Source organism: Achroia grisella, unplaced genomic scaffold, assembly GCF_030625045.1.
Source record: "Achroia grisella isolate CSIRO2021 unplaced genomic scaffold, CSIRO_AGI_Agris_v1 utg1080, whole genome shotgun sequence".
In the NCBI taxonomy this organism is placed as follows: Eukaryota; Metazoa; Arthropoda; class Insecta; order Lepidoptera; family Pyralidae; genus Achroia; species Achroia grisella.
The window spans coordinates 886,564-899,452 of record NW_026712570.1 but is presented as its reverse complement, the minus strand read 5'-3'; the positions used below and the strand labels follow the sequence as shown (position 1 = coordinate 899,452).

General features: G+C 34.0%; 2 protein-coding genes across 5 annotated transcripts; one reads left to right on the top strand and one right to left on the bottom strand.

Moving 5' to 3' along the window:
- Window positions 1-360: 360 nt before the first annotated feature.
- Window positions 361-5,708, bottom strand: LOC131842104 (glutathione S-transferase E14-like). 2 transcript variants are annotated; one of them, XM_059190616.1, is made up of 5 exons: window positions 5,560-5,708; window positions 3,800-3,959; window positions 3,030-3,227; window positions 1,880-1,996; window positions 361-549 (listed from the first exon to the last, which is right to left on the bottom strand). In XM_059190616.1, the coding sequence occupies exons 1-5, from the start codon at window positions 5,631-5,633 to the stop codon at window positions 361-363; spliced, it is 738 nt and encodes a 245-aa protein (XP_059046599.1). In that variant the 5' UTR covers window positions 5,634-5,708. The 2 variants fall into 2 exon arrangements, 1 of the variants encoding a protein (XP_059046599.1); XR_009357478.1 differs by having other exon boundaries at window positions 459-549; window positions 1,880-1,992.
- Window positions 5,709-7,460: 1,752 nt separating this feature from the next.
- LOC131842081 (glutathione S-transferase 1-like) lies at window positions 7,461-12,537 on the top strand. 3 transcript variants are annotated; one of them, XM_059190582.1, is made up of 7 exons: window positions 7,461-7,513; window positions 8,540-8,678; window positions 9,843-9,901; window positions 10,297-10,438; window positions 11,365-11,558; window positions 12,208-12,305; window positions 12,385-12,537. In XM_059190582.1, exons 2-7 carry the CDS (start codon window positions 8,589-8,591, stop codon window positions 12,480-12,482), a joined length of 681 nt encoding a protein of 226 aa, XP_059046565.1. In that variant the 5' UTR covers window positions 7,461-7,513; window positions 8,540-8,588; the 3' UTR covers window positions 12,483-12,537. The 3 variants fall into 3 exon arrangements, with proteins under 3 accessions (XP_059046565.1, XP_059046556.1, XP_059046574.1); XM_059190573.1 differs by lacking the exon at window positions 7,461-7,513 and adding an exon at window positions 7,659-7,738; XM_059190591.1 differs by lacking the exon at window positions 7,461-7,513 and adding an exon at window positions 8,385-8,460.
- The last annotated feature ends 352 nt before the right edge of the window (window positions 12,538-12,889 follow it).

Here is a 12,889-nt window from a genome sequence, read left to right as displayed (position 1 = left end):
AATTCACCAATATATTTTTTTTTTATTAGATAAACATATAGTTTATTCTTCTCAATTCATCAATTTTGAATGTATTTTCTTGTCATATGTTTTTTATTGTCTCTTTTTTGCCTTACAACCGTTTGTACACGTATCTTCATTATAAGTATTTACCATTTTCTATCCATTGTTTGATTTATAGCACACATACAGTCCACTCATTCTATCGCATTTTGGTCCTACATCGGTAGAAATCCAACATTTACATGTTACAAGGTTTGTGTAGAAAGTTCAGATTTAGGTGAGACTTTCAATTGCTCTTAGACAACTCACAAAGATGGATAACAACAATTTTGTAATAAATAAAAACATATATGAATGTTATAGTATTGTTTTAATTTTTTCAACAAACACATTCAAACGTTTCAGTCCACGTCTGTTTATTTCGAAACAAGGCAACGCATCTAACTTTTGTAACCAACTTTTTAAATTTTTATGCCGATCCAATAAGGGCAATAAAAGCTGAAGAGAAGATATTGTCGCTGCGCAACAGATATCGCACAGGTATACCTGAAAAAAAAAGTATATCTATTATATCACAGGTGGACCAACTCTTAATTTATTTCTCCATTCATGGGGCTTTAATAATATCTTAGAGTGGAGAGGAGTTTCAGTAGTGGGGACCTTCGCTAATCATGTATCATATCAGTTAGTTGTTGTTAGTTGACGACCTCGGTGGTCTATCGATCTAGTACACCGCTTCACGTCCTATGGTCACGGGTTCGATTCCTCGCACGGCACAAACATTTGTATTCATGAGTATGATTGTTTGTATCGGTCTGGGTATTTTCTATGTATAATATGTATGTATTTACGAAAAAAAATATTATATAGTATATATATAGTATTTGTATCAGTTGTCTAGTACCTATAACACAAGCTTTAGCAAGCCTAACTTGATTCTAGATGGCGCTGTGTGAATTGTCATGTGATTATTATTATCAGTTAGTCCACGCGATTCATCCTGAAAACCATCGTGGTTAAATCCTTGTGATTTTGCCAGAATCCTCTAACTCACGTGACTTCACTCTCATCCTATCACCTTCCACCTGCCCCACCATCGTATTCCTCTACCGTAGGCGAAACACGTAGCATTATCACGATCAAAAATAAGACTAACATGTTACAAAAGTGAGTTATCATGGCTGTATTGGCAACACACTTGGATACACAATTAGATAGTGCTCAAAACGAAAGTAGGGGCTTACTGTACCAACCAATAGCAGCCACATGAATTTCAACTCATATATTATAGATACATTTCTTTAGCAATAATTGTTCAAGTAGCATTGAACCCTTTTCTTTAATGTACCCCTCAATCAACGAGTATTATCAATTTATTTAATGTACCCCTCAATCAACGAGTATTATCAATTTATTTAATGTACCCCTCAATCAACGAGTATTATCAATCAATCACGGAGCTGTAGGCTTAAACCCAAATATTCTCCCGACGTTGAGACTCGAATAAAGTACTCATTGACTTTAGAAAAGCAGCCTGTCTTTTACTACACCACTAAAGTGAATGTTTCTGGGGATAAAGAGGATTGTTAGTAATGGACTGATGATCTCATTGCTAGCAATGTATCATGTCAGGTTGACCTCCACGCGGTTCCCTCTGGAAACCATCGTGATAAATTCCTGGTGAATTTGTCACGATGGGCTAACTAACCTGACCTCATGTTCATCTTATCATCCTCCACTGGTGCCCCGCCAGCGTAAACCGTTAGCGCAGGCGGGTGCTCCATTCCATTATCATCCTTAAAAAAATGTGAATGTTTGTCAATAACTTTTGTGACCAACTTGCCGGTTTAAGACCATTTCCTCAAGTCATGCTTACTTTATCACCCGCTAACCAAGTACGTTCGCTAAGTCGGTTGTCTAAGTAATCCAAAAGGCGGTACCAATCTTTCACTTTTTCTTCATCAGCAGGCCATTTTCCGGTGAAGTATTCTGTCTGGAAAGAAAATATTATTAGAAAAATGGACATCGAATAAATAAATAACCCTGGACAATAAACACAGCGCCATCTATTCCCAAGAAAAATAGAGATCGATCACAGCGCCATCTAGTTCCACGGTAGGTGGAGCTTGTGTTATTGGTACTAGACAACTGAAAATATATATTTATTTTATAACTTGAAAATATATACATAATATACATAGAAAACAAACCGATCGATACAAACAATCGTACTCATGAATACAAGGAACTAGATGGCGCTGTGACATGGACGGAATATTTATTTATTTATTACTAACTGTGCCCGCGGTTTCAAGCGCATGAAATTTACATCCTATATGTTATTCTGATGTATAAACTATATTACTGTAAAGTTTCATCAAAATCCGTTCAGTAGTTTTTGCGTGAAAGAGTAACAAACATCTATCCGTACTCACAAACTTTTGCGTTTATAATATTAATAATAATAAGATTTATATGCATTGGAAATATCAATTTAATTTTATTTGTGTTTTGTTATTGCAATGACATCTATACATATAAATAAAATTGGAGTATCTGTTTGTAATATTGAAATAACCATTTTTACTATATTCACATGTATATAAATACGGTATCATCAAAATAACAGTTTTTACTATTTTTGTCCGTCTGCATGTCGGTCTGTTTATCTTTGGCATGTATGGACCGATTTTGACGCGATTTTTTTGGTAGGTAATGTAATAAGGAGTAACTTAGGCTACTTTTATTTAAAAAAATTAAATAATATTCGTACTTTACTACACGTATTTTACTACATGTATATGAATATAAATTCAGTACATACACAAAAATAACGTTTTTTACAATTTTTGTCTGTGTCTGAAATGGCTGGGCTGATTTTGACGGGACTATTTTTGGTAGGTAGCTAATGTAATAAGGAGTAACGTAGGCTACTTTTATTTTAGAAAAATAAAGTTAAACTTAATTCCACGCGGACGAAATAGCGCTAGTAATAAATAATGTTAATAAAATTAAATATGACTCACGTATATCGCACTGTCGATTGGGAATAATTCGGCAGAATTGAAGAATAACATCTGATCTATTTGAGCCTTCGTGGATGCGTCCCTGGGGTATATTTTTCTGGTTTTACTTTTACCACAAAGATATATTGCGATAGCGTGGCTGTCTCGTATAACGTCATCTCCTGCTACCAAAGCAGGCACTTTTTGTAAAGGGTTTATCTGAAAATGAAAGCAGAAATACTGCAGTATTTTTTTTAATAGTAATAATAATATAATCTACACATATGAATAAAATTGGAGTGCCTAGACTTGTAAACGCTGTTAGTATATTGCTACTAAATATATAATATAATAATAAAATAAGGAATTTACTAAAATTAGATTTAGAATAAATTACTATCAAATGAGCCAGCCAACTGTACTCGTAACTTCGTCCGCGTGAAATTTAACTTATATTTTTTTTTAATACAAGAATTTTTCTAAAAAAAGTAGCCTAAGTCTCCTTATTACATCAGCTACCTGCCGAAAAAAGTCCCGTCAAAATCGGTCGAGCCATTTCAGAGATTAGCCTGAACAAACAGACAGACAGACAAAAATTGTAAAAAATGTTATTTTGGTGTATGTACCGTATTTATATTCATATGCATGTAGTAAAAAACTGTTATTTCAATATTACAAACAGACACTCCAATTTTATATGTATAGATGTATAGATATATGTGATATTATAGTAAAATTTTGTGTATATCATTATTTAAGTAAGTAGAACACATCTTTATGTACGTACAAACCTTTGTATAAAATTTAGTCCTATGTTCCGAACAAAACAGATCAATGTGGTGAAACTTCAGCTCTATATCTAGCACCGACGCCGTCATCAGGACGAACCTCACGGGGGGTGACACCTCATCTCCATATAAAACAGGTTTATTTTCGAAGACGTGTGTTTTTCTGTAAATTAAGAAAATTATTCTTATGTATATAATAAATAAAGTCTATTTGCATTTGAATATTTAATTTCTAGATACGTAGTACTTTTTCGGATATACCATCATGACAGTAATCCCAAATGGGGTAATCAGAGATAGTGTCAATTATCAATGTTTTGCTGAACACAATACTTGACGTACCTATGTACATTTCACTTTGAAGCCAACGTGGAAGGGTGCAAGCTTGGTTTGGTTTATTATCGGTGCAATATGAAGACTCAGAAATATAAATTGACTATTTGATATAGATTTGAACTCACTACGTTTCGGCTAAGCGGTAGTAATAAACCATTACACCGCGACACTCTCAAACTGTGACCCTTTGTAATTAAATTTCATTTACAAAAGTTTGCCTTCAAACCTATGACCCCCTTTGTACCATACCGCTACGTTATAAATTTGGCGATGAAACACGACGAATGAGATAATTATGTACTTATTATTATTATTATATATATTTAATCTGTAAGTATGTATTGTTCTGGGTTCATTGAATACGAGAAACAATAAAATAAACAGTCTTTATTTACATTTTTTCTTTAATTGTTCCATCCACCCTTTTTTTACTGTGCGTATGCGCTCCTTAGTCGTGAATTTAACTCAAACAGTAAAGTAAGAATTCACTCAATCTCCTCTAGTGACGATACCATGTTTTCTTGTCTCACAAGCTACTTTAATAACTTGACTTAATTCAATTACAATCGGTACAGTTAGTAGATACTATTATATCATGAGTTCCATGTACTATGAGGCCCTGACATGGAGTGAAGGTCATGATTGTTTGGTGGGCGAGCTTACGCATTCATCATCTGTGGCGCGAATCAGAATCATGACCTCATTGTAAACAGGTATCAATAGAGCTGCGCACGCGCACGCGAATTCAATAATGGCTGACAAATTGACAGCTGACATATAAATTGGAGGGAATTGCTAATATCTACTAATAGATAGATTAAACAAAGATAGTAAACTTTATAAATATACAATTTAATTCAAGTGACTCTAATAAAATTAGCAACAAAATTAAACTAAAAACCTACGAGTTGATAGTTCTATTTTGTTAAAAAAAACATTTAATTCAATGGCCTTGACCTTGATCAAAAGTTTATACTGCAAAGTATTGGTTCAGTTGCCAAATAAAATACAATATTTACAATCTATCACAATTTCTTTTCATTAGACTGTACACAAGAATATTTTATAAAATGCTATAAGATGTTTTAATCCTTGTCATTTATTCAAGAGTTACATTCCTTTAATATAAACAATAAGAACAAAAAAAAATAGAGTGATACAATTATTAAAAAGTGATGATATTGAAATTCAATTTGATAAAGTAAATGAAAATTCTGAAATTAATATACGTATATCTATTAATATCTTCATTCAAGCGAAAAAATAGCAAATATAACTACAAATTCATGCCTTTTCGTTTACCTATATTTTATTAATTTAATATTTCTAATATACCTGCACAGATTCCAGAAAAATACATATCAGAAACTTTTGAAAATAAATAATCACAGAGTAAATAATTAAAAAAAAATAAAAACATTACTCACCTTGGAGCATTATGACTACAAAAGCGATTTAATGTACGTATTCGAATATTACTTGTGACGTTCCTAATGAACATTATACCATTTAACTTATTATAATTGTCTATTCGCTAATCAGTCTGTCAATGAAACACGTCCTTCTCGTTTTAATACAAAATAACAACAGCAAGTCTTGAACGCAACTCTCGTATATTATTAGGACGCTCGGTCGCGTCTATTTAGAATAGTGATGTAAATAATATTGGTCTCTGCTTATGGTGAAGTAATCTGTTTAAACGATATTAAACTGTAAATCGCATTAATAAAGTCCAAACTTGTATACAATGCATGAAATAAATGTGATTCGTTACCTTATTTCATTATTCATTCAGTGTTACCTTCCAAACAACCGTTAGACTTATCAATTGACTTTAAAAGATTGTATTTTTGTATATTACCATGAAATATTATCTTATCTGTGATATTACCAAAGATATATATACACATATACGTATGTGTACTGTACATATTGAATCAAATAAATCACTTGTAATTTCAAATTTGAAAGCTTTTGACTAAATGCATGTCAAAGTATATACAGCACTTACATACAAAGATTAATTTTAAAAAAATTGACTGTCTGTTCTTGTTCTCTGAAATGGCTGGACCGATTTCGACGGTACTTTCACTCGCAGATAGCTAATGTCATGAGCACTGATTAGTCTACTTTTATTTTAGAAATTTTATAAGTTTATTATCCATGCGAACGTTGTCGTTGATAACTGCTAGTTATGCAATAACTTCGACAATTTTCAAATGATTTTGTATATTCATATTTTAACAGATAGTTTTGTCTTTGCCACATATTGGATACCTTTTTTGGTGGATAACCTTGCGTTTTTAATCATACCGATTTATTTATAAAATATGGACGTGTTTTCTCGGCATTTTTCTAAAATAAGAATAAGAACGAATCCAATATTACCTGAAAATATAATATTGTGCTATAAAATAACAATTTTCTATTTATATGGTATATTCTAATCATCTAGATTAATATGTCTACTAGGTAATTTAGAAGTGGTTATATGGACGATCATATCTAAATTACCTTATGTACCTCTTATCAATACCACAGAACACGGAAGTAGGTACCTACTTATTTTAATCTATGGGAAAGGCAGCTGTCCTTCAGTGTAAATTACTATATATTAGGTATAAAAAAAACCGCTATCGGGCCTATAAAATCTGATTTTTTTATAACACAGGGAAAAAACGAGCATGCAGCTCACCTCATGGTAAATGATTACCGCCGCCCATGAACACCGGCTACACCAGTCGAATTGCAAGTACGTTGTCGGCAAGCTCTTTTCTTGAAGGTTTCAATATCGTATCGGTTCGGAAATACCATTGCTGGAAGGTGATGACACAATGTGGTTGTGCGTGGCAAAAAGTTTCTAGAAAACCACACTGTGGAGGACCGCCATTCATCCAGATGATCAGGATGGTATTTTAGTTTCTGGCGATTCGAACAATTCCTCAGAACACTCACCGTAATACATGCGGTAGAAAATGCACAGAGATGCAATATCTCGCCGCCAATGGGTCGAGTCTGTCACGTAGACGTTGATTACCAATGGAAGTAGCTGATATTGTGGTGCAGAGAGATGAGAACAGCATTCCATTTGTGGCCGGATCTGCGCCTTGTATAATTGCAAGCGATGGGCCGCCGTGCAATACCGTCTCACTGTACTGATCACACCAAGCTTTTTTTAGGCTATTTTAGCCTTATCCTCCAAATGACCGCAAAACTGAACGTCACTGGATATATACAGTGTATCAGTTTGAGTTTTGCGGACGCCAACACCCTTTTAAAAAACAAAAAAACAAATTAATTTCTTCTTTTTTACACAGTTTTGCGGACGCCAAGGACCTCGATATTAAGAACCTGACTTACCTCCCCTGGGTCAGAAACTGGGTACACCATTTATAATTTACATCAAATTTCTGTTTTCCTTTGTGTATGTATACTGGCAGTTAACAATTTCTTTTAATGTAAAAAAAAACAAGACGTCAAACCTGCAGTCTCTTTTATACTTTTATTTTTAATAAAAATTTATAATAATATATAAAAAAATGAAATGAGTCAGCTGTGAAATATGGGCGCAGGCGGTAGTAGAAATGCAGTCGCCAGTAATTTAAAGTTAGACATTTTGTTTTTTATTTTTAAATATAAAAATGACAACCTAAACTTAGTCTAGCTGCTTAGCACGCTGCTTTCCTTCCGATGGTAGATTCCTTGCACGTTGCGAGCATTTCTATTCATCTATAGACTGTGTATTTATGCATATTATGTGTGTATCTAAGTATTTATATTAGTTGTCTAGTACCCATATTACAATATCTGTTTATCTAGAGACTAGATGACGCTGTGTGATGATCCACGATTATTGTTATTTCGCTGAAAATATTCCAAAATGATGGGTCTTCACTGACTACTGGTTTAATTTTATATCTTGTCGATGTTTTGCATCGCCAGAAAGTTAGTCAAAAATGTCAATTGACATCAGTGGGGTAGTAGATAGTGGAGTCTAGATAAAAAAACATTATTATATTATCAAAAAAAATCAAAATCAAAATATCTTTATTCGTGTGATCTATTACACTCTTAAGATATGTCAAATCTACCGTCAGTTCGGAATGATTTCGAGAATAGAAATAGAATAGAAAATCATTTATTCAAATAAACTTACATTGGAGCATTTTTGAATAGTCATATATTTTTTTTAATCTACCGCTCATTCGGAAAGCTGTCTCATCACAAGAAGAACGAGCAAGAAACTTGTGTGTTGAGATGAGAAGAACTGACAGGAATCTCGGCTCGTTTTATTTTCAAATATGGTTGTACATGTTTACAATAAATTAGTAAGTAATTAGTGTTCGTAACCAGTAGACCAGACTTGCAATCTGTTTGTAATATTAATATTTAAACAAATTATTTTAGGCATTGTACGTTATGGAAAACTGACCGCAGTCCACCGTGCCGAGCAGTGATGATGGCTCTGGACGCCATGAACCTGAGCATCACAGAAGTCGACTTAAATATGGATAAGGGCGAGCACAGAACTCCAGAAATGGTTACTGTATGTATGAAACTTATCAGATTTTAAACCAATACAGAATGTGTAGATTAATATCTGAAGGAAAAACTTTGGACTATTTTTACGAAAAAAAATATATATATGAAAATCTAAGTATTTATGTCAGGTTTCTTGTACCCAGCTTGAGACTAGATGGCGCTGTATGAATCATCCTGAGATTATTTTTTTTTTAAAGCAACCTATACTAATTTTCTCTGGTCAAATTCCACCTCTCCTCTCAAAAACATCCTCTGTGTTTTTAATAGATATTAATTTGATAATGGAATGGTGCACCCGACTGCGCTAATGATTTACGCTGGCGGGACGGCCAGTAAAGCATATGAGCAAGAAGTCAGGGTAGTTAGCCCATCGGGCGAAATTCACTAGGAATTTATCACGATGGTTTCCAGAGAAACTACGTGGAATTCAACTTGACATGGTACATTGCTAGCAATGGGGCCATCAGTCCATAGTACTAGCAATCGCCTTTTCCATGTTTATAATTACGATACATCTACTGTGTTCCTGACGTTTATGAGGTTGTAAACTTTGTGTATTTAAAGTAGATGGAATGGCTACATGTTAAAAATATCGTCAGTATAAACATGCCGCTGTGCTCTGTATGTTTATCCTTTCCATTGCTAACTGTCAAAATGACATTAACGCGCCATCTGTGAGACCAAATACAGGACTCACATATGGGAGTTTGGGCCCAACTGTGGAGCATCCAATATCGCTTCGAAGGAGTTTTATTACACGAGAATTTTATATATTAACCTTTTAAATATTAGCTGTCAAAATAACATTAACGCCCCATCTCTGAGACCAAATACAGGACTTGGACTCATAGATGGGGCTATAAAAAATTGTCCCCCAATATGGCACTACGTTTAGTAAGCTAGTTTCCTTTTTTTTTAATGTATACTTTCCCTAGGGGCTTTGAGCTAGTCACCCCAAAGTTTGTTGCCCCCGGAGTAGATGGGGAAATGGCAATTCATAATATTTAATTATCAATTAATAACTAAAAATAATGATTGATTAACTTAAAATAATGAAACAATTTCTCCAATCGGCAGAGTCTACATTACATTATAGATGTGACTTAATATGTTTTAATGCATTGATCTGTAATATATTTTAGCAAAACAACTGTTTTCCATATTACAGATGAATCCCCTTCAAACACTGCCAATATTTAAAGACAGAGAATTAGTTTTATATGACAGGTTAGTTATTCTCATATTACCTAACACGTCTTCATATTAACCAATCATTTTTACACTAGTGCTTTTCCTTTTGAGTATAATTGTACCTAAAAAAATATAATGTACTTCGTCCGCGTATTATAGTAACTTTAGCCTATCTGTGTACCAATTTTCATTTAAATGGGTTCAGTAGTTTTGACGTGAAAGCGAGACAGACAGACAGAATTACTTTCGCGTTTATCCGTCCGTCCCTATGTATGCTTAAATCTTTAAAACTACGTACGATTTTGAAGCGGTTTTATTTTAATAGATAGTGATTCTAGGGGAAGGTTTATATATATAATACATGTACACCCGGGCGAAGCCGGAGCGAATAGCTAGTTACTTATAAAACCAAATTGTTTGCCAAATTTAAGCCAAGCTATAACTACCTACCTGGCATCGAGATATAATAACTGCGGCCGACTACTACCCCTGGACCCTGGAGGTCGAGCTATTGTTGACCAGCTACTGCATTTCAATAGCGGCATCTTATACCCACTATATCGTTCTGCAGCAGTTAGTATTATCCATTTTGTAAAATTTGTCACCAACCTTTAGTCGACGAGCCATAGGTGAATTTCGAGATGTGATCTATCATATTATTATCTTATCGAATTTTAGTAAAATGCTGATGAAACAAATATAGGCATCTTATGACCCGCATCAAATAGCCTGGTCTATTGGTTTAGCACACCACTTGACTTACTATAATCGCGGGTTCGATTATCCGCACAAAACAAACATGTTCATGGGTTTTATTGCACAACAACAAATCTGCAGATTTTGCCAAACTAAAGAGGATACGCCACTACACATCCTGTGGCTGTAGCCCACTCATGCATAAACGAAATATCTCCTTTGGAAAGTTTACACTCTTTCCCGACGAGATACAAACCATCGCTCCTAAGAATATCCTTCAATTCTTGTCCCAGACGGGTCTAGGTAGCGAACTCTGAAAAAGGACGTGCACAATAGATCTATGTAGGTGGCAGTGCTACAAGTGCTACAGGCACCTGACAATAGCCCAAACAACCCAATAAAAAAAATGGATTTCATATAGCTGGATGTTTTCTAAGTAAATTAACAACAAACACTTGTAATATTGTTTTCATTAATCTGGATGTTTTCTAAGTAAATTAAATAAACAATAAATGTTAAATACATTGAGTATTTTTATCAATTGTCTAATATTCGTAACACAAAATCTGCTTATGTTGTGACTAGATGGCGCTGTGTGAATTATTCAAGGGTTATTATTATTATTATTATTATATAATATCTTCCTAGAACGAGAATGATATTTGTTGTCCCCTATTAGGCAATTAATGGCTATGAATTCCATGCAATGCATTATTAAAAGAAAGAAAGAAAAACTTATATTGATTATTGATATAAATATACATTTGATTGATATAATTATTCATCATTAACTATTGTTCCAGCATCCAATTTTATATGACAACTGCAATTTTGTGATGCCGCAACAAGTTTGTAATATACAATGTGCGTACCGTGACTTGGAATGCATGCTAGTTGGACGGACGTGGCTCGGAGGCAGCTGGCCTACACTTGGGGACATATCCATTGCCGCCACAATCAGCACCCTACAGATCTTAGTTCCGATAGATAAACTGAAGTAAGATTTCAATTATTACTAGCTGTACCCGCGACTTCGTCCGCGTGGAATTTAACATTATTTTTCTAAAATAAAAGTAACCTAAGTTGCTCCTTATTACATCAGCTACCTGCCAAAAAAAGTCCCGTCAAAATCGGTCCAACCATTTCAGAGATTAGCCGGAACAAACAGACTGACAAACAAAAATTGTAAAAAATGTTATTTTGGTATATGTAGCATATTTATATTCATACGCATGTAGTAAAAAACGATTATTTCAATATTACAAACAGACACTCCAATTTTATTTATATATATAGATACATATGGGGTCGTTCAAGTATTGCGTAAGCAGATTTATTACAATTATTTACCCCCATCCCCCTTGTCGCAAAAGTAAGCAAAGCTCTGACCGCCTCCTCCCGTGATTACATAAAAATTTTTTGATTAATGTATTGTTTTTTTAACAAAGACAATGTGAGGTTTGCCATTCGTGTAAAAAAGTATTCAACTATCGATGACGCAATCATCATCTAGACTCCCCCAACCCCATGTCATCCAAAATAAGCAAAGCAAAGACCCCCCCGCCCCCCCTATAGTGCTTACTTAATACTGGAACGGCCTCTATGCTGATCAACTAATACTTTTTGATCTCTTTGTGTAATTCCAGATATCCCCGATTATCTTCCTGGCTGTACCGGATGTCTGAAGAACTATTTTACATCACAGCCAACAAAAAGGGTCTCGGAGAATTTTCGAGAAGAATAGGCGAGTTATTCCTATTAGAAAATTATAGTTCATAAAAAAATATTTATTTTTTTATAAACGCTAATTTTGTCGGCTCCAGATTCCGGCTGTGTTTGTGATGAAAGAGAGTTCAAGTGTCCGCGAAGTTCAATAGGAAGACGCTCAGGTGCAGTCGGCGGCAAGAACGAGGATATATAACCAATAGAAAATATTTTTCATTCATACTTTCTTTTACAAATAAAAGTGTAACAAATATATACTTGTCGTACTCATGTTAAGTCTGAAAATTTATAAAACAATTGTTCATCTGCAGCTGTTTGCGTGTAAAAAGTAATTTTTTTTTTTACACTTGCTTTATATATTAGTTTATATTTCAGATTTTTAAATGCGTTTCGCTGACGATTCGATGTTGAATAAAGAAAATGAATTTTAATCTATCGATTTAGATATTCTTATGCAAGCACTATTGTGGAATGCTATCTTTTTTTTATACAGCTGTCACTGTCAGTATGGAATGTCATTGTCGTTTATGACCTTGACACAACATCCGTATATACATCCGTGTTGTCAACTTAGTAAATATATACATGGCTGTATAGGCACAG